Source organism: Gavia stellata, chromosome 12 (genome assembly GCF_030936135.1).
Source record: "Gavia stellata isolate bGavSte3 chromosome 12, bGavSte3.hap2, whole genome shotgun sequence".
Taxonomy (NCBI): domain Eukaryota; kingdom Metazoa; phylum Chordata; class Aves; order Gaviiformes; family Gaviidae; genus Gavia; species Gavia stellata.
In genome coordinates, this window is record NC_082605.1 from 328,016 (window position 1) to 350,956 (window position 22,941).

General features: G+C 60.7%; 1 protein-coding gene across 1 annotated transcript; it reads left to right on the top strand.

The window, feature by feature from the left end:
* The first annotated feature begins 2,298 nt into the window (after positions 1 to 2,298).
* On the top strand, positions 2,299 to 21,623 carry LOC132317895 (maestro heat-like repeat-containing protein family member 2B). Its single transcript, XM_059823401.1, has 31 exons — positions 2,299 to 2,319; positions 2,949 to 3,071; positions 3,630 to 3,795; positions 4,198 to 4,296; positions 4,850 to 5,001; positions 5,339 to 5,482; positions 6,047 to 6,139; positions 6,633 to 6,702; positions 6,815 to 6,928; positions 7,334 to 7,407; positions 7,748 to 7,867; positions 8,885 to 8,992; positions 9,185 to 9,344; positions 9,707 to 9,747; positions 10,035 to 10,176; positions 10,845 to 10,897; positions 11,320 to 11,427; positions 11,666 to 11,785; positions 11,971 to 12,093; positions 12,913 to 13,062; positions 13,308 to 13,367; positions 14,161 to 14,289; positions 14,395 to 14,490; positions 15,274 to 15,397; positions 16,308 to 16,417; positions 18,398 to 18,489; positions 18,732 to 18,894; positions 19,187 to 19,383; positions 19,994 to 20,131; positions 20,330 to 20,441; positions 21,531 to 21,623. The coding sequence occupies exons 2-31, from the start codon at positions 3,057 to 3,059 to the stop codon at positions 21,621 to 21,623; spliced, it is 3,366 nt and encodes a 1,121-aa protein (XP_059679384.1). The 5' UTR covers positions 2,299 to 2,319; positions 2,949 to 3,056.
* Positions 21,624 to 22,941: the final 1,318 nt, after the last annotated feature.

Sequence of the window (22,941 nt, forward strand, 5' to 3'; positions counted from 1 at the left end):
GTCCTGACTTAAGGGGTAACGCCGCCCACAGGCACACACACAGCCCCACACCCAAAAAACCAACAGATGAGCACATGTCCACCCTTTCATAAAGACCGGAGGACTGTACGGAAATTTCTTTCTGAACCCCCATGCAATCCTATGCCTGCGAGTAGCATGAAGGCCTTGGATAGTGTGGTGAGTTGACCTTGGCTGGATGCCAGGTGCCACCAAGCCGCTCTATCACTCCCCTCCTCAGCAGGACACGGGGGGAGGAAATAAGAAAAAAAACCTCCTGGGTCAAGACAAAGGCAGTTCAATACAGCCAAAGCTGCACGTGGAAGCAAAAGAAAACAAAAGATTTATTCTCTGCTTCCCATCAGCAGGCGATGTCCAGCCACTTCCCAGGAAGCAGGGCTTCAGTACGCATAGCGGTTGCTCTGGAAGACAAATGTAAATAACAAATCCCTCCCCCTTCCTTCTTCTTCCCCCAGCTTTCATTGCTGAGCAGACACCATATGGTATGGAACCTCCCTTTGGTCAGTTTAGGTCAGCTGTCCTGGTTATGTCCCCTCCCAAGATCTTGCCCACCCCCAGCCTACTGGTGAGGGGGGAATGTTGGAGAAACGGCCTTGGTGCTGTGTGAGCACTGCAAAGCAGCAGCCGAAACACTGGTGTGTTATCAACACCTTTCTAGCTACCAATGCAAAGCACAGCACTATGAGGGCTGCTCTGGGGAAAATCAACTCCATCTCAGCCAGACCCAATACAGGTATGTGCGCATTTCCTACTCTGGTAGAGATGGCAGTTCTGGTCATCCTTTCATCTGGTTTTGAGCTGAGAAACCTTCTAGGAAGGTCAGCTTTCCCATGCTCATCCGCAGTCCAGCTACCAGCAAAAGGATATTCCGTTTGAATATGAGTCTCCTTTGTCTTTCCGCCACGCAGCTGGGTGTGATGGGTTGGAGGTCTCCAGTTTCTGCCCAGTTTGTTCCTGGCTGGAGAATGGGAGCAGATGTTCTTGGAGAAGACACAGGGGAGGGCACACACAGACACAGGCAGGAGCCTCCTCTTTGGAGAAAACCAGGGCAAGAAAATGCAGAGGGCAAAGGCGAGGGCAGTCCCCTTGAGACCGCGTTGCCTTGGGTCATATAATCATAGACTCGTAGACTGGTTTGGGTTGGAAGGGACCTTTAAAGGCCATCTAGTCCAACCGCCCTGCAGCAAGCAGCGACATCTTCAACTAGATCAGGTTGCTCGGAGCCCCGTCACACCTGACCTTGAATGTTTCCAGGGATGGGTCCCCGGAGGGGAATGTGGACTGGGGACAGAGCTGGGAAGGGCTGTCTGGAGAAAGTCTTTGCTAAAGCTGATTGAGGCCCACGAGCAAATGCAGGTGATGGAGAATGGGGAAATCCTGCATTTCTGGGCCTGTGGGGGTCCCCAGGGTGCTGCCGTGTCCAGACCCCGCCCCGTGGCGTGTCCCCAGCACGCGTCCCCGTGTCACAGCAGCCCTCCTTGAGGTGCCACGCCCTGCAGCGGTGTCACAATGGCCGGGCACTATATCTTCCTCCTGGGGCTGGTGCTGCCCCAGTTTCTCGTGGCTTTTGCCCGGAGGGAGCAGTGCATCCACCCGGGAGATCCTGCTGCCACGAGGAGGATGAGAGCGCTCAGAGGTGAGGGGCTGGCGGGAGGTTGGGGGCTGATGCCTGCTGGAAGCAGTGTCTGTCCCAGCCAGGTGCTGGGGGCTGTGTCCCCGTCACCTCTCATCCTGCTGCCAGGCACCTCCGAGAGGGCTCTGGCTCCATCCTCTCCCTGCCCTCCGTGGGGAAGCTGGGGACCGCTCAGAGATGACCCGGCCCGGCCGGCTCTTGTTGGGGCTGGCCAGCGCCAGCCCTCCTGGCCTCTCCTCGCAGAGCCCAGTGTCCATCCCCCACCCAGCTCAGGGCCCCTGCGCTGGACTCGCTCCAGCACGTTGCTGCCATTCTGTCACTGGGGAGCCCAGGATGGGCCCAGTCCCCCAGGGTGTTCTTCCCACCGCCGCAGTGAGGGGAAGACTCCCTCCCCTCATCCCACTGACTGCCCTCTTGCCAGTACAGTCCAGCACAGGCTGTTAGTGCTGGGGGAGGCTGGGAAGATCCTCCCCGCTCCCTGGTGCAAAGCCCTGCAGCCAGCAAAACCATTTCTTTCTTTTCTTCCAGCTCTCTGCCCATGCCTGAGTGCCCAGTCCAGACCTGCGCATTCTGAGGACGCAGGCAGGGCAACGGGAACCGTCCCAGTGGTTGGCACTACCTTTGAGGCCGTTGGGACTTCTCTGCTAAAGCGGTTGCAAGACAATGAGGTGAGGCAGGGGTGGGTTGAGGGCTCCCCTCTCCTCACCCCTGGCTTCCCTGGCTGCCATGGCCGAGGGGGATCTTGCCTGATGGCACCTCTGCCCTCCTGCAGGCGCTTCGTCCCCAAGCGCTGCTCCTGCCGCTCAAGCTGCGCTAATGCCACCGCTCCCTGCTCCTTTCCCCGGGAGCTCAAAGCACTCGCCTGGGCACGGCAAAGCCTCTGGCACAAATCCCAGCACCTCTCCAGCACCTTTGCCCAAGGGCCCAAGGCCCTTCCTTAGCTTTGCTTTGGGAACTGTCCCAGCGCCAGGGCTCATGCCGGTGCAAGGAGCATGCTGCGTCCCAAGGTGCAGGTTGCTCGTGGCTTCCCCTCCTCAGGGCATGGTCTCGTTCCCACGCTTCCCTGCATGGCATTTTACCCTGGTGGAGTCGATCTCCCTGTCTGGCTCTCTGCTGACGTCAGAGGTGCTGCGGAAGATCTTTGCTGTTCCCCCGTGACTGTCCTGACCAATGCCTGCAGCTCGTACCTCGTGCCCGTGTCACACAGATGATTTGGGGGGCAGCAGGTCTCTCTCGTGGCTCCCTGGGAACGAGGGCAAAGCAAGTCCCATCACCCCGCTTTGTGGCCTGTCCCCAGGGTGACCGAGTGCAGACATACCGGGAGCTGGAGAGCGTCTTGCAGGGAGGTGACGGCCGTTTGACGAGCGGTGTCGTGAACCGCCTGATAGCAGAGGCGTCCAGTGACATGCGAGCAGCCCAGGTGAGCTTGTTCTCTTTCAAGGCCACCAAAGCAGCCGGCCTCCACCCCTGGTTTTGGGGGAAATACAGAGTGGTGCAGAGATGTTCCTTGGTTATTCAGACCCAGCAGAGGTCCTAAGGGAGAGGCTCTGGGGACTTGTCATTATAGGGAATTTGGAGAGGGGACACAGAGAGCTGTGCAGAGCCGCAGCCTCAGGGCTGTTTGGAACTGAGCGAGAGCTGGGTTCAAGCTCAAAGTTATTTCTCCTGCCTTGAGGAAGAGCCATGGGAACCCACCAGCCCCACGGAGAGGTCCCAGGGGGGTCTTGAGTCTGCGGCAGTTTGTTCCTGGCATCTCCGTGGAGAGGGAGAGGGGGCAGCGGCACAGGGCTGTGCCAGGGAAAAGCCTTCCCTCGTCTCTCCAGGGAGCTGCTCGCCTACCCTAGGGTGCAAGAGGCAGCAAGTTCTGGGCCCGAGCGGAACTGCCCCAAGGGCTCTCGCAGAGGAGATGGGGTCATTCAGACTGTCTAAGTGCCTCAGCCTTTTTCTCGGGAGTGTTTAACCTGTGACGCTTTTGCAGGGTGTGACAGGTGACATGAGGACAGCCGCTAGCAATGTCCTGGTGGCTCTGGCCCGCTCCCACTTCCACTTTGTCATGCCCGAGCTCCAGAGCCACCTGAAGGCCATGGGGAAGGTCCCTGATGAGATTGTGCTCCTCACCTTGGGCAAAATGGCCCGCAGCTACGGTATGGCACCCTTGGCCTCCTGGGTTGGGCAGGGGTCTGTGATAATGGGGAGAAAGGATCCTCCCCCTCCCTAAATGCTCTGTGTTGAACTAGAGGGCTATGGAGTTGTCGTGCCTCCTTGCTCCCTGCCAGGGCTAGCTGGCAACTCTGCCCTACCAGCCTGATCCCAGCTCCCGAAGGGTGGGAACCCATTGGAAACAAACCCGCGGGGTCTCTGCCCCCCACTGTCCTCCCTGTTTCCCCAAAGGGCTTCCCTGCATCTCCCCTGGGGAAGGCAGCCCTCCCCATACCCTCTGGCATGTCCTGCGTGGCCCAGCAGCCCCAGCCCTGCCAGGGATGGACACCAGTCTCCCGTATCTGTCACTGACACTCTCGGTCCCTCTGTCCCTGCCTTCTCTGCAGCCCTGCGGTGCATCCCCTTTGTGAGAATGACGCTGCTTGCCCTGCGCGCCACGCTGAGCCAGGTGGGGAGTGGCCGGATGCTGCGCACCGTCTGCAGTGGTGAGTGCTGGCTCCTTGGCCGGGGTTGCAGGGGCAGGGGCTGGGGTGGCCTTTGATGCCTCCATGTGATCTCAGAGGGAACAGGGTGGGCGTCAGCCCACAGCGAGGTCAGGCCTTGTTGATCCCAAACTGCCGTGAGCGTGTAGAATGAGTGGGGGAAGCCCGGGAAGGGAAGGGAAGGGAAGGGAAGGGAAGGGAAGGGAAGGGAAGGGAAGGGAAGGGAAGGGAAGGGAAGGGAAGGGAAGGGAAGGGAAGGGAAGGGAAGGGAAGGGAAGGGAAGGGAAGGGAAGGGAAGGGAAGGGCCTGCAGAGAGAGATGCTGGAGGGGAAGGGGCCATTGAGGAGGAGAAGGTGCGATGGGGAGGAGGAGAGAAGCAGTGGGCTGTTTGAATCCAGACACCTCCAGAGCAGAGATTGCCCTCAGATCCAGATCTGGTCCTGGGCTGAGCCCTGCCAAGCTTGGGACTGTCCTTAAAGCAGGTTTGGGCGAGGGTGCAAGGTACCGTCCCTGCTGCAGACTCTCACATGCTCCCTTTTCCTTTCTCCTGGTGCAGTTCTGGAGCAATGGTCAAAAGGAGTCAACACGTACTTCTGCAACCGGGAGCAATGCCCCTTCCCTTGCGAGGGGGTAGCACAGTTCTGTGAAGCCATTTACCCGGTCTTCCGCTACGCGGCGGTACATTGGCTGGACTGCAAGGAGGAGGAGGTGAGAAGTGCTGCTTTCCACGCCTGGGGCCACAGCGGGGATGTCCACTGTGTCGGATGTCGGTGGGTCCGTCTGTGCCCAGTGGGGTGCAAGCAGAGGGGTGAGGGGAGGGGGCTCCCTGACGGGAAGCAGCTGAGTCCTGGGGCCTTTCTGCAGGGAGGGCTGGGGTACCAGCGTGGGGAAACGCTCCCTCTCCTTTGGAGCGGGCCCTTCTGCTGCAGGGCAGAAGGGAAAGGGAAACCCCTCTCAGTGGGAAGGGCAGACTGGTGTCCAGGGGATACTGAGCACTAGGCAGATCTTCAGCCCTCCAAACAGAGCCTCTCCCTTCCCTCTTCAGGACAAGCAGGCTGTCCTCAGGGCTGTGGCTGCCATGATGGAGGTCCTTCTGCATGAGGAGCAGTACCGTGAGCATGCCTGGGAGCAGGTCCTCTGGCTCCTGCACCGGTATCAGGAGGTCCGAGACACCACCCGGGTCACCGAGGTGAGGTGGTGCGCAGGGTCCAGCGTGGCTGCTGGGGTGGGTCTGCGCGAGTGCCACGAGGCGCTGGGGAGCTGTGGGGTGCCAGGAGGAGCTGGGAAGCCCTTAGAGAAGGAAGAGGGAGAGCAGAGGAGGCCTGAGGCTTCCTGGGCTCTTTGGGCAAGAAAAGAGCAACCCAGAGGGGGCCAGGAGGCAGGCAAGAGTCCCTGGGGCTTGTCTTCTCAGGAATGGAGGCATTGCCACCACCCTAGGGCTCTGTGCATGGGAAGAGGTTTGCCCTAGTGCCCAGGGCCATGTCCAGTCCCAACCAGTGAGGGGCAAAGTCTGATGATGAGTGGGAAGTGCCAGGAAACTGAGTTGTCAACAGGGGGCTCTGTTCAGAGGAAAGACACCCTGTCGATGCATCTCTGAGGGGAGGGCAAACAAGAAGCCCTGTGCAGGAGGGTTTGGGGTTTTCTCTCGGAGCTGCTGTTAGGGACTGCCCTTATGCCAGATGTGCTGGGTTTCTTCTTTCCCAAGTGCCTTTAGGTGGCTTTAGCCTCCTCTTCCTTCCCTATTCTCTTGTAGAGCCTCAGCTATGTCCTGGAGATGCTGGAGGCAGTTCAGACCCCAATACCACAGGGCACGGCTCTTGCCATCAGCACCGCTGTGCACCGCCAGGTAAGGGGAGCCTGTGCCCAGTCGTTGGCCTGAGGCCCACACACGTGATTGCCATGGAGGGGAAAGACCTGCCAGCTGGCAGGGCAGGGCAGGGCAGGGCAGGGTGTCCTTCTGCCAGGACCTTCCTGCAGGCCAGGAGCACGCCAGGATTTGTGATCCAGGTGCCACCTTAAGGCTGCAGGATGCCTGATCCCGGCTCTTTGGAAGGGGCTGAGGGGCAGCCCAGTTCCCACAGCAATCTCCCTCTCAGCCCAGTTGCAGGAGGACTCTGGAGCACCAGCAGCCTAAGGGCAGCCTTGGACACCGCTCAGCCTCAGCTCCTGGGCAGCCAGGGCTGCTGCAAAGCTCTGTGTGTGCCCGGGGCCACCGTGGGGTGGGCTGGGTTTTGGCTGTGGGTCCCGTGCCCAGGGAGAGGAGAGCGGAGAACACCGTTTCATTTCAGTCCCTCTTAACACTATTGCAACTTTCTCTAAAACGGACCTCGTTCCCACAGCTCTCTGATGTGACCAAGGAGCCTGGCCTGGCCCATAAGGCAGCACTGTCCCGCTGCATCACGCTTCAGGGTAAGGAGAGAAGACTGGGCGATGCCCTGCCATGCCATGGCAGCTCCCTCCCTGTCCTGGGTGGTGGGGGGGCAGCTGCCTGCTAATGCAGAATGCGATTTCTTCCCTGCAGCACGAATGTGCCCCGAGGAGACGGTCATGTTTCTACACTCCCAGCTGAGTGGTGGGACTGAGGCCGGTCGCGTGGCAGCCCTGGGCCTGCTGGGAGCGCTGGCCCACTCTGACGGTCAGTGCCAAAGGAGCTGCAAAGAACGGGTCCCCCAGCCGAGCTGACGCCCCGCGACAGGGCTCGAGCTGTCCCCCGGCAGTTAGAAATGGCAGCACAGCAGGGATGATGCCCCAAGCTCAGTAACACGGGCAGGCTGGTAGGCGGGCGGGTGGGCTGGTGCGCACAGGAGCTGCTTGTACCCATGCTGTTTCTCTCATCCTCCTCTGTGTTACCATATTACCATAGCTTTCAGTCCCTATAAACCAGCTGTGCCTCTAGAAACGGAGTGACTCTGGCTACGCTGCTGCCTCCTGTGAAGTCAGAATCAGGCCCCGCTTTTCTGTCCCGTTGGTGTGTGAAAAACTTGGAAGCTTCCGCCATCGGGGCTCTGCCTCAACGCACACCTCTCCATATCTCTTCCAGCACCTGCAGTGAGAGAGAAGCTGCCCCAGGTGGTGGAGGCCATGGGGTCAGTGTGCCATGACCCCAGTGCCCAGGTGAGCTGGTTTGGGAAGGGACGATGCCACCAGGGGAGGCAGAGGAAGCCTTTCCCTCAGGGCAGAGCTGGGGTGCCTGGGGAGCGCCGGCGCATTGCCCAGGCGGTGGGTGATGGCTCCTCCCTGGGGAGAGCTGGCAGAGTGGAGCGGGGAGGTCACTGTGCTCTCTGGGACAAATGCACATCCAGCCTGGTGCTAAAGCCCAGCCCTGATGCCAGGAGCGAAAGCTTCTGCCTTGTGCTTGTCACCTCTCCGCGAGCCACAAAGGCTGCCCCCAAGCAAAGGTGGCTTCCCTTTGGGTTTTGAACAGGAGGACCGTAACCACGCTCTCCCCTGGCAGGTGCGGAGGGCAGTTCTGGAGTTCATCCGGGAGCTGCTCAGCTCCGGACCCCAGAGCTGCTGGGCATGGGATGTGGTGGGGCACATCTTCATCGAGTTCAGCCGGAGCTCGGGCAGACTGGTAAGAGCAGAGCGGGACAGCCGGGGCTTTGACCGGTGCCTGGACTGTGCTGAGAGCTCCTGCAGGCATCCTTGGCCATGGAGAGCTCCACGCTGCAGGGCCATCAGCGCTGGCACGGCCGTCAGAGCGGCCTCCAAATGGCCGTTCCTCGTGGGCATCTGTGCTGATGTCGGTGGAGATGTCAGTGGATGATGTGGGTTTGCACCCGGGCGTGCCACCCGGGACTGCGGGGCTGCCTGCGCACCCCACGGGCTGAGCTGTGCCCACACGTGCCTTCCGCAAAGCCGCCTTGCAAAGGGAGGGGCTTGTAGGGACAGGACATCCTCCATCCTTAAACGCTGATGGACAATCAGAAAAACACGGCCAGTGCAGACACATGGGCCGGGCTAGAGGAACTTTCTGTGGTGTTCTCGTGCTCTGGCCCTCCAAAGCACACCCTGCCCGTCCGATAACAGTCTGGGGGCCCGCATCCCTTCTGGCAAGGGGACAGGCCGTTTGGCAGTCCCTTTGGGGAGCATTTCCAGCTGGGTGCCCAGGAGATGAAAGCTGGGGAGCCTCCCGCTGACTTGCTGAGGATCTTCCCTCTAGCTGGGAGGTCCATGTGCATCGCTTTGCTCTGTGGCTCAGGGTGGCTCTGCTTTGGGAGCAGGGTGAAGGAAAGGGCTTCCAGGTGCCCCTCCGCATCCGTCGAGCTGGGTGTGCTGCCGCCGCCGGGGCTGGCACTGAGCACAGCCCTGCTGAAGGGCACGTTCCTCACCTCTGCTTTAGTGGCATGACAGCAGCATTTGGGCCCTGGGATCTGGGCAGACAAGCAGCGGCGCTGTCTGTTCCCAGGCTTCCCAGTCCTTCCCAGGGTCCGGGACCTGGTCCTCGAGCTGGCTCCAGCTGTCCTTGTCCTCCTTGACCCAGGAGGTCAGTGCTCCTGAGAGGCTGGCACAGGAGTACTGGTGAGTCGTGCCTGAGCCTTGTCGGTCAGGAGCTGAGAGTAACGGGGCTTTTGCCAACTCTGTCGTACAGGTGGCAGGAGGCCTTTTTCCCTGGGAAACGCAGGAGGATGGAGCTCTTCGAGCCCTGTGCATGGACATCCTGGGCTCTCTGGATGTCTCTCTGAGAGGGATGACCAAAGTAAGTTGCCCTGTGCCCTGCTGCTGTGGCCACTTCTTGCCTTCAGGACATTTTTCCTCGTGCTCTCCCATGCCCTGAACCTCTCCCCTCATGTGTGCTGAAGTGCACAAGGCTCAGGGAAACACAGACTGCCCTTTTCGTCTTTGAGCTGAGTGGAAATGCCAATACGGTGAATTGCCCTCTTCTCTGCAGCTCCTGTGGCCGAGGCTGCTGCAGTACGTGCTGCCAGCCCAGTACAGTGGCATGCTGATCCCGCTCTCCCGCTGTCTCCGAGCCCTAGTTGAGAGGTGGGAGAGAGCAGGGTGCAAGGAAGAAGAGGAGGAGCCTGATGCCATGGACTCCCAGGAGCAAGGTAGGAGCCCCAGTGAGCGCTGCTGGGTTTGGCCGGGGGTTGGGCCAGTCCGTGTCTCCCTGCGCCCCTCCAGCCCTCAGCAGGAGCCTGGGAAAAGCAAAGGGCAGGCCCTGCATTGCCCCTTGCCTGGCGCAGAGGCCCGCCTCTCCTGCTCGCAGCGCTCTCCTGGTGAGCCGGGGCTCATTCCTGGCCACGCTGGAGCTGCCTTCATCTCATGCTGGGCAGCCCTGGGGAGCCCCCAGGCCAGCGCTGTAGCAGCGCAGCTGCTCTCAGCCCTCAGCCCTGTGCGAGGCATTGGAGGCGCGAAGGGCAGGGCACGGTGGGGGCTCGTCGGCTCACCCGGCCTTTCTTCCTCCCCGCAGCCCGGCTGCCGGCTCCCCAGGCCCTGTTGGCCGGACTGCTGGTGAGTAGTGGGGCCCTGGGGAAAGAGCTTTCCTGGCCAGGGGTGGTGGGAGAGCCCGGGGCAGATGCCGTTGAGGCCAGTGCTGGGAGCCCCGGAGGAGGAGGCAGCATGCCCGAGTCTGCCCGAGCCCGTCGGGGATCCCACTCCTTTTTCCGGGCTGGCAGCACCCCGGGTGAAGGCCTCAGCTGCCCGCTGCTGGCTGAGCGGTGCCGAGCTCCCTCCCTCCCTCCTGGGAGAAGCTGCGGCTCTGGCAGCAGGAGCGACCTTTCTCTCCTGCCCTCGCCTAGGTGGTGGTGGCGGCTCCTCACAAGAGTGCAGAACGTGCAGTCGCTGCCTTGCAGCTGCTGCAGGCCCTCCACCGCAGGATCCACAGAGCCTTGGGGGCAGCGTGGGCGACTGAGATCCCCCTCCTGCTGCAGTCCCTGGAAGGTAAAGTGCGGGTGGGGAGGGAGAGGCTGGAGGGAAGAGGGGCAGGAAAATGCAGCTTCCCAGCATGACGGAGGAGAATTGTCCCCAGTTCCCCAGCACTTGCTCTGCTGCCTTTTCCCGTCCAGGGAGCCAGCACTGAGGCTGGGGGCAGCCGTCCCCCAGTGTCAATTCGGCCCAGGGGATGGACGGGGCTGGTTTTGTCCCCTTGGCTGCCAGGTCTTGGTGGCACTCCCCCGGCCTGCCCGGGACGGTGTTTGGGGGAGGGACAGGACTGGTGCTCCTGGAGGGGGTGCAGCCCCTGGCTTTGGAGGACCAAGTCTCCAGGCCAGGCCAGGTTTGCAGCAGCCGTCCTGGGCAATAGCCTGGGAGAGGGGCTGCAAGTGGGTAAAAAGCGGTGGGTCATTAAGGAGAAAATGTGTGTTGCTGGTGCGTGCTGTGACTCAGTGGTTGGAGTTGTTCTGGGAGCTGCAGTCAAGCAGTGTGGATCTGCTGCGGTCAGACAAATGCCCCTGGGATCCCTCCTGTGTCTTGGGCCTCGCAAGGGCTTTGGCATAGCTAGGCCCCTTCTAGGCTGATGGCCTTAGACTTTTGGGAGGTCTGATGGCAGAGGAGACCACCGGGCTCGCCTTTGGTGTGAGCTTAAATAGCAGCTTCCTCTTGCTTTCTAGGAAAAACCGGGAGCTGCCTGGACTCTGCAGAGTGGGAGCACCGTGTGCTCAAGGTACAGCATCCTTGGAGGGGATGTCACAAATAGAGGGGGCGAAGAGGGAGCAGAAGTGGGAGGAAGCTCAGGGCTGCCTGTGTAGGCAGCAGGAGGTGGGGGCACCTCCTGAGTGCCCTGCGCCTCCCCCCGCAGTAGGTTCCTGCCCGCTCAGAGGAGCTGCTGTCTGCACAGGTGCCATGGCTGATGGCTAATGCCCTCTAACGCTGTGGCACACGCCTTAGCACTGCCTCCTCCTCTGCGTCTGGTGTGCCGGGGGGTCTCACCTGAGGTGTTAGGAGAAGAGGGAGGCTGGTGAAAAGAGGGTTGGGTGGGGCAGGGGAAGAGTCTGCCGTTCCCGGCAGCTCTCCCCCAGCAGCATCCCGGGACATGTGAGTGTGGAAAGGGCCCTGACCAAGGGCTTCCTCTCCTGTTCACCCCAGTTCCTGCGAGCGTCGCTGGAGCCCATCGAGGACAAGGCCTGGACTGTGGACCTGAGCCAGGAGCTGAGCCAGCAGCTGGGTAGCTCTGCCGCCGGCTCCTGGGAGAAGGTGTGTCTCCTGCCCCATGTGGGGGCCGGGGTGCTTTGCCCACGCAGGCGGTTTCCACTTCTTCCTCTTCCCTGGCGCCCAAAAGGCGCTTCCCCCTGGCTTGCCTCAGTGGCTGGCTACAGCCTGGCACTGCGGCCGGCCTCGCCTGCTCCCGGGGGCAGTTGGGTCCGCCTGGGGCCAGCCCTCTCCTGACAGGTTGGGCCGTGACCACTCTTGGGCTTGGCCTCTTCTCTTTCAGCTTTTCCTGTACAAGGCTCTTGGGACAGCGCTGGCAGCTTGTCGGGACCTCAGACACGTCCAAGGGCAGGTGCTGAGGTTCCTCCAGGAGACAAACCCCATGGAGCTGTCTGAGGCCCAGGTGAGGTGATGCTCATGTCCTGAGCATCTGCTGCCTGTTCCTGGGGGAGAGGGAGGGCTGCTCCAGACCTTGATTTCCCCGTTGCTGCCGTTTCCCCCTTGCTGCAACGTCCTGCCTGGCCGTTGTTGCTGACCACAGCTGAGTGCCTGGGCTGGAGCCGACTCCCTGTTTCTCTGTGGTTGCAGGGAATGATTTCTGTTGTGTCCCACGCTGCCGAGAGCCACTTCCACCTGGTCTTGGATGCGGTGATGATGTTCTCCGCCGCTTCCACCATAGATGGGTTCTCTCAGACTTCCATGGGCTGGAAGGTAAGGGATCCAGGGTTTTGCTGTTTGGCTTTCCTTTTTTGGCCTTATTTCCACTTCTACACCTGCAGCAGCCAAACTGTGGCAGCTGCCTTTAGGTTAGCCCTCTTGTAAGAGCTACACGAGACCTGTGTTTCAGAGGGGATGTCCTGGCATTGGGGCCCCTGAGGTGTCTTTGGAAAGGACGGGGTTTGACACCGGGTGGATCAGAGCCACCCAGCTGGGGCAGCTGCAGCGGTTGCTTGCTTGCAGCCACGTGGCCCCTGACTTAACTTCAGGAGGAGCTGGCAACAAGATGGGGTGGGCACGGTGGGACAGTCTGCCGCTTCCTCTAAGCTGAGGCTGGGAGCCGGAGCCTGGTGAGTTCTCGCTGGCTCTGCTCCCCCCACCTCGGGGCCATGGGGACGCCTTTCAGGGCAGGGCAGGGCCCTGCAGAGAGAGCGGTGCAGCCGGGCCTGGGGAGGTGAGCAGACTGGGCTCATCCGCACCCCTGACGCGCACAGGCTGCACGTCTCTGAGCAGGACCATGACAGGCTGTGTCAGATACCTTGCCACAGAAGGGCTCCAGGCAGCTCCCCAACCTCTCAACTCAGTGGTAAAAGAGCCAGCAGTGTGTGCGATGCTGGCTGCACCTCGTCCCCATCCCCATGCGAGAAACCAAGCTGTGGAATGGGAACAGCTCCCAGCCCCGGAGCTTGCAGCTCGAGGAGCAGCTTGGGGAGCTGCTGGGAGATGCCCAGGGAAACAAGGAGCTGGGGAAGGTGCAGGGCAAGGCCTGCTGCAGGAGCCTGCAGGAGTCTCAGGGCATCTCTGTCAACACAGGTACAGCAGCAGCAGCAGATGGAGAGAGCCCAGGCCATTCGCGCTGCTCTCATGCGCACCTACAGCGGCATTGCGCTGCGTGCCCCCAAGGAGCAGCTGCTCACCCGTGTGGATGAAGAAATTGTGGGCAACATCCTGCAGCTCTCCAGAGCTAAACAGAGGGTAGGAGCATGGGGTGCGCAGGGCAGGGATGCCTGGGTGTCCCAGGTCCAGCCCCTCGGGGCTGGGGTGCACCGAGATGGATGGTCTCTTTCTGAAGATCTCCCAAGGAAGGGTTTGTCCTCAACGTCCAGAGGCAACCCCGCCATGGGTTTCCCCTGCCCATGCTCCTCTTCCACCTCTCAGCCCTTCAAAGAGTTGAAGGGGTGCTTTGCTCTCTTTGGCCTCAGGACTTGCAGCTCAAGCTCGCCCTGGTGCAGAGCATCACTGAGGTCAGCTGTGCCATCCAGGCTGTGGGTGACTGCGGCAGCTTTGAGCTCTCCTTAAAGCAGGAGGCGACGTGGACCTTGCTGGTGAGTGCCCGTAGCCAGGGTAATCTCACGGGGGAGTTTTGGGCTGCGCCATCAGACTTGTTTCCCCAGAGGCACGATGGTCTCTGGGCTTCATGCGAGCTCCTGGAGCTGTGTCCGGAGCTGGTGGGGCCCCTGAGTGCTGGTGCTGGGTGGCTGTGGCTGGGGAGCAGGGTCCCTCCTGAGGTGCCTTTGGGGATGTGTGGGGGTGACGGGGCAGTGTCTGCCCAGGCCTGACGGGAGGGCTGTCCAGTGCCCCTGTGCACTGCCAACTCTGCGCTTCTCTCTCTGGGACTTGCAGGACTGGATAAAGGAGGAGCCCGGGGACTCCCTGGTGTATGGAGTGTTCCAGGCCCTAGAGGAGTTGAGGTGAGGTCTGTTCCCCGGGCTCTGGGGACTCCTGGTGTGCCCCATCCCAGTTGTCTGGGGCAGCCCCAGTGGCCTTGAGCATGGAGCCAGGAGCTGCTGGGGCTTTGGAGGGAGGGTGTCCCCCATGTTGGGTGTCTGCCACAGGAAGGGAGCCCCCGGGGTTCCTTAACCTGGGGGTGGGGGTTTGCCTGCTGCCTGGGAGGAGGCAGGAATTGATGGCACTGAAGGCAGTGCTTGCTGGCATGGGGTGGGGGTGTTGGATTTGGGGTGCTTAATTAAGAGGAACCCAGCTGTGGTTTAAGCCCCTCTGGAGAGGGCTAGTAAATCCCCTTTCTGTTTTCTCTTCCTTTTCCCTCTGGCCAGCAAGCTGAGGCCACCTCTGAGCAGGGAGGAAAATCGCAAGCTGCTGGCAGTGTGCTGCCAGACTGTCTTGTCCTTTCCTTCCGAGGAGCGGATGAAAAAGGGCAAGAAGACAGTGAGGGCAGCTGTGAACATGCAGGTACCCACCGGCCAGTGCCTGCCCACCCCTGGGTCAGGATCCCACCTCAGTGCGCCCCGGCAGCCCCCATGATGCAGAACCTCAGCTCTCCTTTCCTGCTTTCAGCTTTTGCACAGGAGAGGCATGGAAGACCTGGGCCATCTCATCAAAACCCTTCTGGAGGCAGAGGAGACCTCTGCCGGCTTTGACAACGTGATCCATGTGAGCAGCCATGGGGCAACAGGGAAAGTGTCGCAGGGGCAGAGGGTCGAGGCCTTAGAGGGTGTTAGGAGATGGATACCTTTCCTATGGGAAAGTGGGCTTTGGCTTCTCGCTCTGAGGCTGTGTGTCTGGCCCAGACCAGGGGCTGAGCTGGGGGACGGGAGCGCCCGGCCACTGCAGCCTCAGGCCAGGCAGAGCAGTGGGCCCTGATGGAGGGAAAGCCCAGAGCCAGCCCTGAGCTGGGTGAGAGCAGCCTGGGGGAAGGCTGGAGCGGGGAGACGCCGGCAGGGAAGCAGCAGCTGGCTCAAGGCAGAGGCGGCTGGAGAGAGCGAGGCGGTGGAGGCTGCAGTGCCAGTACTGAGTGGGGCCGGGAGCCATGCTGGGAAGGGGCCAGAGAAGGAGGGAGGGGGAGAGGGATCTCAGGGAGAGAAAGATGCCTGTGGTGAGAGAGATGCACCCTGCCTCAGGTCCTGAAGGGTTGGCTCACCTCAGCCAAAGGATGGGAGCGTGAGAGAGCCCTGCGGTTTTGCGCCCATCTGCTGGGAGCTCGCAAGGAGCTATTTGAGCTCATGGTGAGTAGAGCCCCTCCGTGTGCCCTGGTGCCCCCTTCCCACCATTCATGGCCCCAGAAGGGAGCCCTGCCCCACTGGGTGCTGGGTTTCGGGGCTTCAGGGATTACGGGGCAGGCCTTCTGCCTGCATCTGCCCGGTTGCTGCTCCTGGAGCAGAGGCAAGCGGGTGCTGGGGCTGCCTGCGACCCTTTTCCTGCTGCTCTCCCCTGCAGAGAGGACGTTCTTGTGAGCAGTTCGGCTCCCTGGTGGGACTGCTGGTGACTCTGACCAGCGACTGCCTGGCCATGTCCTGCCGGAGGGCATGGGTATGCCTTGGCTACCTTCTCCAAATGCAAGGTGAGGAGAGCGGGCACTTCCCAGCCTTGCTCAGCCTGATTCACCCTCCCTTCCCAGCCTGGCACTACCGGGGTCGCATGGGTCCAGGCCCCGTCCGTGACAGGGAAGGGGGAGGCAACATGCTTGCTGGCTTTTTGCCCCCACCCGGTTAGCCCTCTGCCTCCCCAGCCACCTCAGGAAGAATCCCTGGGAGAAGCTTGCTGAGTCCCACCTCCCCAGAGCATGTGTGAGGTTGGGTGGCCAGGGCCACCCCCCACTGCTGTCTGAGAGCAGGATGTTGTCACCAGTGCTGGGGACTGTCCCCCTCCATGTCTGTCCCCCTCCATGTTCAAGGAGAGACAGAGGGTGGTCAGAGAACTCGCTCGGATGAGGTCCCTGACGTTTCAGAGGGTGCCTTCCCCCTCGCTCCCTGCCTTGAGCCTGGAGAGACAGGCAGCTCCCTAGGCAGTCTCCAAACTCATCGCTGCCAGGCAAGAAATATCCTGCCGAGCACAAGAGAGGAAACCAATTTGTTGCCCAGAGCAAACTGGGCAGGGAGGAGGGATCTGAGCTGCAGGCCCAGAGCGTGCTGCAAAGGTCCGCCTGTGCTGAGGTAGTCACGGGGAGGTTTCCTGCCTCCCAGAGACGATGGTGGCCTGTGCGTGAACAGGGGATGCAGCTGCTAGGAGCAGAGGATGCTGAAACCCTGAAGCCCCAGCAGAAGGTTCCCGGAGGAAGAGGGCTCTTTCCAGCCGGGCATTTGTCAGCCATTTATCAGGCTCAGGAAATCCTGCTGCACTGAGTTCAGGAGGGCCCCGGGTTTTCCTGTGGCCTTCACTGCCACCCCTTGGGTTCTCTTTTAGCAGTATCTAGGGCCAGAGGTTGCGTTTCTGTAGACGTGACTCCTCTTTTCTCCTGGTGTTTGTTCCAGCCAAGACCATGAAGGCGGTGTTTCAGGCAGATGAGATCAGGTGCCTGGCTGAGGAGCTGAACAGCCCGGACACTGAGGTTCCGGTGGAGACCTGGACCAAAATAGCAAAGGTAACTGGCCCCAAAACAGCGGGGTGGGGGCCCAGCTCCTGAGCTCCTGCATGTCTCCCTGCTCCCCTCCAGAGTCTCTTGCTGGCTCCAGAGCAAGCTGTCCAGATCGCTTAGCCGCATTAGATGCAAACAGCACCGTGTGCACAGCAGAGGAAAAAGTGATTGCCTCCTCCGTGACTGCCGAACTAACAGTCCCGTCAAGTTTCCTTTCCTTTCTGAATTGCTGGAGCAGAGCTGTGACATGGTCTTTCCTGTTCCCGACTTCTCTCCAGGCTGTTTGCAAATGCATCCCTCTAGCGCAGGCTACGGACTTTCTGACCGCTGTCCGGGACAGATTGCTGCATGTCACACCCACACATGCAAGAGCAGTGCAGAAGTGGGTGTTTGTCTTCCTGGAGGAATGCAGAAAGGAAATACTCCAGGAGGTAAAGGAGATCTTTTTTCCCATTTCACTTTGTCTTTTCTCCTGTCGGCTGTTGCACTGCAGCCTGTGCAGTTGGCATGGGCTCAAGAAACACCACCTGTGTGCCGAGCCGAGGGGCTACTGATGGTCTGAGCCGGGCATTAGCAACTGCTGCTGGGGTCTGCTCCAGCTGGTGACACGGATATGGGCACTTCTTGTCCAAAGTCTCCCGTTGTCCACGTCCTTCCCACGAGTGAGGCACTAGGAGGTGTTGACCTTGCCGTTCCTCCCCTTCCTCCGGGGTCACTGTCAGTCCTCCCTGCCCTGGGACTCACTTCACCCTGCTCTTTCTTCCCTGCTCCCCAATTCCCTCTACTCTGAGCTTTGCTGGGCATGCCAGGTTTTCCATAGGTTGCATACTTGTTCATTGCTGTCGCTGCTTTCCATGTGCGACTGTGGTGTTTCCCAGCCTGCAAGGTGCCCTTCCTTTAGCCACCAGTTGCTGCCTGTTTGTAGCCTGGGAGCCTCTGGCCTCATGCTGTGCCTGCCCTTTCAAGGCTCCTGTCCTCTTCCTCTGCTTGTGCTCTGCTGCGCTCCATTTGGGCTCCAGGGCCAGCAGCAGCTCGCTCAGCCCAGACTAACTCCGTGGCTGTCGGTCGCTGACAAAGGTCGATCGCAGTGACAGCAGCCACGGGTGGCAGCCCACTGGATCGCGCCCAGCTGAGCTAAAGCTCACCCAACCATTAGGCCGCTGCTGTTACAGCCAGGGCAGGGTGTCCCTGTGCCGTCCCTGCAGAGCCCGTGGCTGCTCCGGGCAGCGGGAGCGCCGCATCCATGGGCTGTGGGGTCACCCCTTGCTGCTTCCCCAGGCGCAGAGCAGGTTCTGTCTGCACCACGGGCCAGAGGTAGGCAGCCGCAGGAGAAGCTGGGATCTTCCACGAGACGAGGGACCTGGCTGCATCTTTGTCCTTATCATGGCCACAGCTTCTAGCTGTGAAAGGCTCAAACAAACACCCCTTCCTTCAGGGGAAGTTCCTACGTGTGGGGAAGGGGTTTCCACTTTGGGAAAGGAGGGTAGGGGCAAGGAGAAGTGTCCCCGGAGAACTGGGTTCCTCTGGAAGGAGTCACGTGCCCTTGCAGAGGCCCTGCAAGGCATCTTCAGGGTCTCAAAAGCGTGTTTGGTTTTGCTCTTGCATCGCTACAAACAGGTGGGGTGAGGTATTCAAGTGTTGGGTGTGAAACGTGTCTGTGTCCTCTGTGTGCACAAGGGCACGCAGCTGCTCATACAGTTGGGCCCAGGCACATGCGAGTGAGTGCACGCATGCCTGTGCGTGCGTGCGTGCGTGCGCACAATTGCCAAGAGCACATCCAGCTCCAGACGTGAGCCAGGGTCAGGCAGGGTGGAAGGGGTGAGGTTTCGAGCTAGGTCTGGACTCAAGGGAGCAGGCACTGCTCATGTGCTGAATGACTGTGTCTGGGCCCCGCAGGAGGGGATAAAGGATACACCGAACCCTTCTTTCTCCTCTTCTTCCATTCAGGTGCCAAAAATCCTGAAGACCCTTTGCACCTACATGCAGCAGAGCACCCACAGGCCCTTCCTGCTCCGGGCCCGCTTTCACCAGGAGCCCCTCATCAGCAGTCTCCTCCAGAAAGGTCTGCCCATGGACAGGTACGTGCACTACCCGCTTCCCCGCTGTAGTCAGAGACCCTGCAGCTTGCTTGCCCTGGGGTGGTCCAGTTGAGAAGCAGGACTTTTTTTCCTGCCTGAACAGTCTTGAGTGTTGCAAGCCTGCATGCTTGTGTCTCTGCCGTGAGTGGGGCGTCGTAAGCCCCATTGCGGATGAGGAGGTTTGAGGGCACTGCAGGACTGCGAGGATACGGGCTCAGGGGTGAACGTCTCTTCCCTTGCAGTGACACGGTGGAGCTGTGGAGGACCCTGGGGAGAAGCACCATTGTGATTCAGGTCCTGAGGTGCTTAGTGGAGAAACTAAACAGAGCAGGAAACAACCGCCTGTGGACTTGCTCTTGCGCTTGTGAGCAGCACAGTCATCAGACTGTTCTGGAGACTGTGATGGTACGTTCAACGGCAGACATGTTTCTGCAGCTTTGCACCTGCTAACTCTTACTTCGGCATGAGGGAGTCAGGTGCCCTTTGCAGAAGCCCCTGGAGACTCCCAGGGTGCTGTGCTGGGCCGGCCTCAAGCAGTGTGGGGAGCCGGCACAGTCTTGTGCTCCTGAGCCACAAGGCTGTCGCAGAAGTGACAATTGCGGACAGTAACCCCCCCTGCCCCAGGCAGGCAGGGGAACCAGGCTGGTGGGAAAAGGCCTTGCCTGAACAGGTGCTTCTTGGTCACGTTTCTCTGCAGATCACCCGTGCCATCTCCGAGGTCGTGGTTGCCCTGAGGGACATGGAGGAGTTCAGGCAGCTGCTTCCCCACCTCCTTCCCAGCCTCCTGAGGTGGGCCAGTGAAATGCTGGACGAGGAGAGGCTGCTTTCCCCCCTGGGAGAAGGCTGGAGACAACTGTTCCTCGAGGGCCAGGTGCTTGAGGAGAAGCCCTGCAGGTAAGGCGCCACAGGGGCAGATGGAGGGGCTGGCTTTGGTTCCCCTCGCCAAGGCACGTGCCTTTGTGGGGCTGAGGGAGTGCTTCACCTGCCCCGCTTCCTAGATGTGCAAACCGGTCGTCATGGTTGGTTTTACTTCTTTTCCTTCATGGGGAAACTCCAGCTCCCAGGCAGGAAGGTCTTAGGCAACCCGTACTGCGGACGGCTGTCATCTTGCCTCCTGCATACCCTTGCATGCACACCAGCATTGCACTCCCTCCACGGGCCCCCGCTGGGAGCAGAGGCTCTCGTGGGCACTGGTGTCATTCTTCACAAAATGCTGGTGGGAAGAGGTATTAGGTGTTGCCTTGGCAAGTATCGGGCATGGAGTAAGCCTAGGAGCGTGAGTTTTCCTCTGCGTCAGTGGGTTTGGGGCATGATGAAAATGCCAGTGTCGTTAGCTGCAGTCTTGAAGGCTGTGAAGCAGCATCTCAGGGGTATTTAGCTCTGCTGAAGATAAGTATTCCCCTAACCTGCTGTGATTTGAGATTTCCTTGGGTTTGTGGTGGTGGTGTTGTTTTGATTTGTTTTGTTTGTGTTTGTTTATTTTCTGGTTTGTTTCTTCTGCCAGGATTTTCCTTTCAGCTATAGAGTTGGTGCTAGGCAAATGCATGGCGCAGACGTGGATGCAGCGGCTCATGGATCAGTCAGTGTGGGCTCGCCTGGAAGACGCCCTGGCTCACCCTGAGGGGGTGCGTCTCCTGACCAGGTAAGAGCCCCAAGGATGCACCTGGCTGCCTCCTGCGGAGCTGTGCCCAGGGAAATGGCTGCGGGGACCCTTCCGGCATGCCTGGGAAGCCGTCCTGAGCTAAAGAATAGTGTCTGCATCGGTGCACGTGAATTTTGGAGACCCGGCCTGTGGCCTTCCTGGCTAACTGTGTGTCCCTCGCTTGTGTCCCCTGTGCAGCGTCCTGCTCCAGGCTGGGCTCGTCTCCCCCTGGCTGGTGAAGAACCTCTTGCCATGGCTGGGTTCGTGCTCAGTTAAGCTGCGGGTGACAGCTACAGCCTTCTTTGCTGAGGTAAGGCAGGGGGTGGGGAGGGAAGGGTTCAGAGGGTTTTACCGAGATCCTGCTCCTTGGGATGTCTTTTTTTGTGGGAAGATCCCTGGAGAAAAGGTCCCTGGAGCGGAGCAGCCAGGGGAGCGCCTGGCCGGGACCAGGTCCCCACGGCACTGCCTGTGTCGTTCCAGCTCTCGGGGCTGCAGGACAACAAGGAGCCACGAGTGAGGCAGGCGCTAGAGGAGTCTCTCCACGATACCTGGCCCCAGCCAGCACCAAGGAGTTAATTAAATAAAGCTCAGCACAAGATGCCTAAAGGGTGCTGTATCTTTTTTTTTTCCCTGATGGCACCCTTGTGCTTGGTGGGACCACATGTGGGTGACACCGAGGCTGGGGGCTGCCAGCTGCATGGCCCCTCTCGGATCTTCCCGGGCTGGGCACAACGGAGTCATGCCAGGACAGACCCCAGAGCAGGGCTCTCCCCATGGGGTCCTGGGGCCTTGCCGTGCCCTCCCACTGCCCATGGGGATCCCCTTGCCACCCCTCCCACCACGGCATGTCCACCTCTGGCACCAGCAAGGGGTGGTGCAGGGAACAGCCCAGGACAGGCCTGACCATCCCACCACAGCAGGCTTTGCCCCCTGGTGTCCTACCATGCTGGGACCCCCGACGGCACTTGCCCAGGGACACAGTGTGGGTAGCAGGGGAAAAGGGGGGCACTGGGGGGAGTAGAGGGCACTGGGGGATGGGTGGGGGGAACCAAGGGAGGCACAGAAGTTTACAGGAGCGTGGGCAGGGGGCAGAAGGGGGGCACTGGGGGACAAGTGGGGAATGTCGGGGGGCATCTTAAAGGGTCAGCTATGGCTCAGGGGCTGAGCAGAGGGACAGAGCATAGCAGAGGGCTCTGGCTGGCCCATCGGACCCCTGCCCACTAACACAGGCCCCACTGGTGCTGCTCCCCAGCCCCAGCAGGCCTGGGCACATCTGTGTGGGGCAGGGGCAGCTCCACGCAGGGAGCCCATCAGCAGAGATGTGGTTTCACCTCTCAGGCTGCTGGGCACCCTGGCCCTGCTGCGAGCCCATGTAAGCCTCTGGTCCCCTGTCCCGGAGGTCCCACCAGACGTGGGCTTTGTGCTGCCCTCCAACGGTCTGAGCCTCTTCCCAACCCCACGGAGCTTCTCAGCCCTGCCGGTAACTCCCTGAGTTGCTGCTCATACGGACCAAACACCTTGGTTCAGCTGCATCACCTGAAAGAAAGCAAAGGACCAAGAAGCCAGAGACACGGGGAGAGAAGTCCCTGCAGATTGGAGTCTCTGGAGATAAATGTCTTTGGGGGAGATTTCTCATATCAGGCCAGGCCCAGAAAACAGATGAACCTGTGGAGTGGGAAGGCTCCAGTAGGCAAGAGCTGAAAGGGGCTGAGCTCTGCCTGCTAGCCTGTTTTATGAGCTCTCCTGACAGCAGTAACAGTAACAGCAGCAACCCCAACAGCCGCTGAAGACGGGCTATTTACAGAGCACAGTCTCCTCTGAACAAGTACAAGCATAACTCCTGGCACCTCACTTCCCCCCAAGCAGCCCCCTCCTGCCCCACTCCTGTGGGTGCCCCACAGCCAAGCTCTGGGCTGGGTCGGGGGCTGGGGGAAAGCCTGTGACACTGGCCCACAGGGGCCCAGTGCCCCCAGGAGCCCCAGGCCAGCGCGGCCCCAGTCCTGCAGCCGCGGTCCCCCAGGGCACGGCCAGGCTGCACTGTCCCATTGCACCACACCACCGCTGTGGGAGCTGAGGGGTCCCCAGGCACTCCCTGTGTATGGAGGGCTGGGGCGGGGGTGCAGGCTCTTGGGGTGCTGGGACCCAGAGATTGGGCTGTGGGACGTTCCCTGCTCCGGGAGCACAACAGGCACCACGGGTGACTCGCTCAGATGTGGCTGTCCCTGTTGCTGCTCTCAAAACTTCGGGCAGAAATCCCTCCAGAGGCCAGGACAAACACCACCTCAGCTGCGGCGTCCCCGCAATGGCCAACAGATCTCCCTGCCTTCCCACCACGGGCCAGCCCTGTCACCCTGAGCCCCGAGGAGCAGAGATGGCTGAGGGCTCTCCAGCAAGGAAGGAGGGGTGAGAGGGGAAATTTGCTCATCCAAGGGCTGAAGGAAGGCTCTGGGATGCACGGCGGCTTCCCCACCCATTCCGCCCCAAGGTGAAAGGCGAGGGGCAGAACACAGCTGGAGCCAGAGGAGCCCAGCCAGAGCTGGGGCTGCCTGACTAGTCAGGGATGCAGGGAGGGAAGGGTGTGTGGAGGGATGTCCGTGACTTTTTCTGGGAATGCTGTCTCAGACCCCTCCCCCAGAACTAGGGACATGCCTCCCCATGCTCCTTGTCTAAACTTCCCACCCTTTGATAGAGCTCCTTGACGCGACCAGCTGGTTTCCAAGGCTGGGCCTGGCAGAGGAGGGAGGACAGTTGGGGTCGGCCCTTTTTGGCTCCTCAGACTGGAGAATGACATCCTTAGCTGCATCAAGAGG

Coding starts and splice junctions, on each gene's coding strand:
- LOC132317895 (XM_059823401.1), top strand. Junction 5,002..5,338: donor TGGACTGCAAGGAGGAGGAG/GTGAGAAGTGCT, acceptor TTCCCTCTTCAG/GACAAGCAGGCTGTCCTCAG. Junction 11,428..11,665: donor CCGCCGGCTCCTGGGAGAAG/GTGTGTCTCCTG, acceptor CTTCTCTTTCAG/CTTTTCCTGTACAAGGCTCT.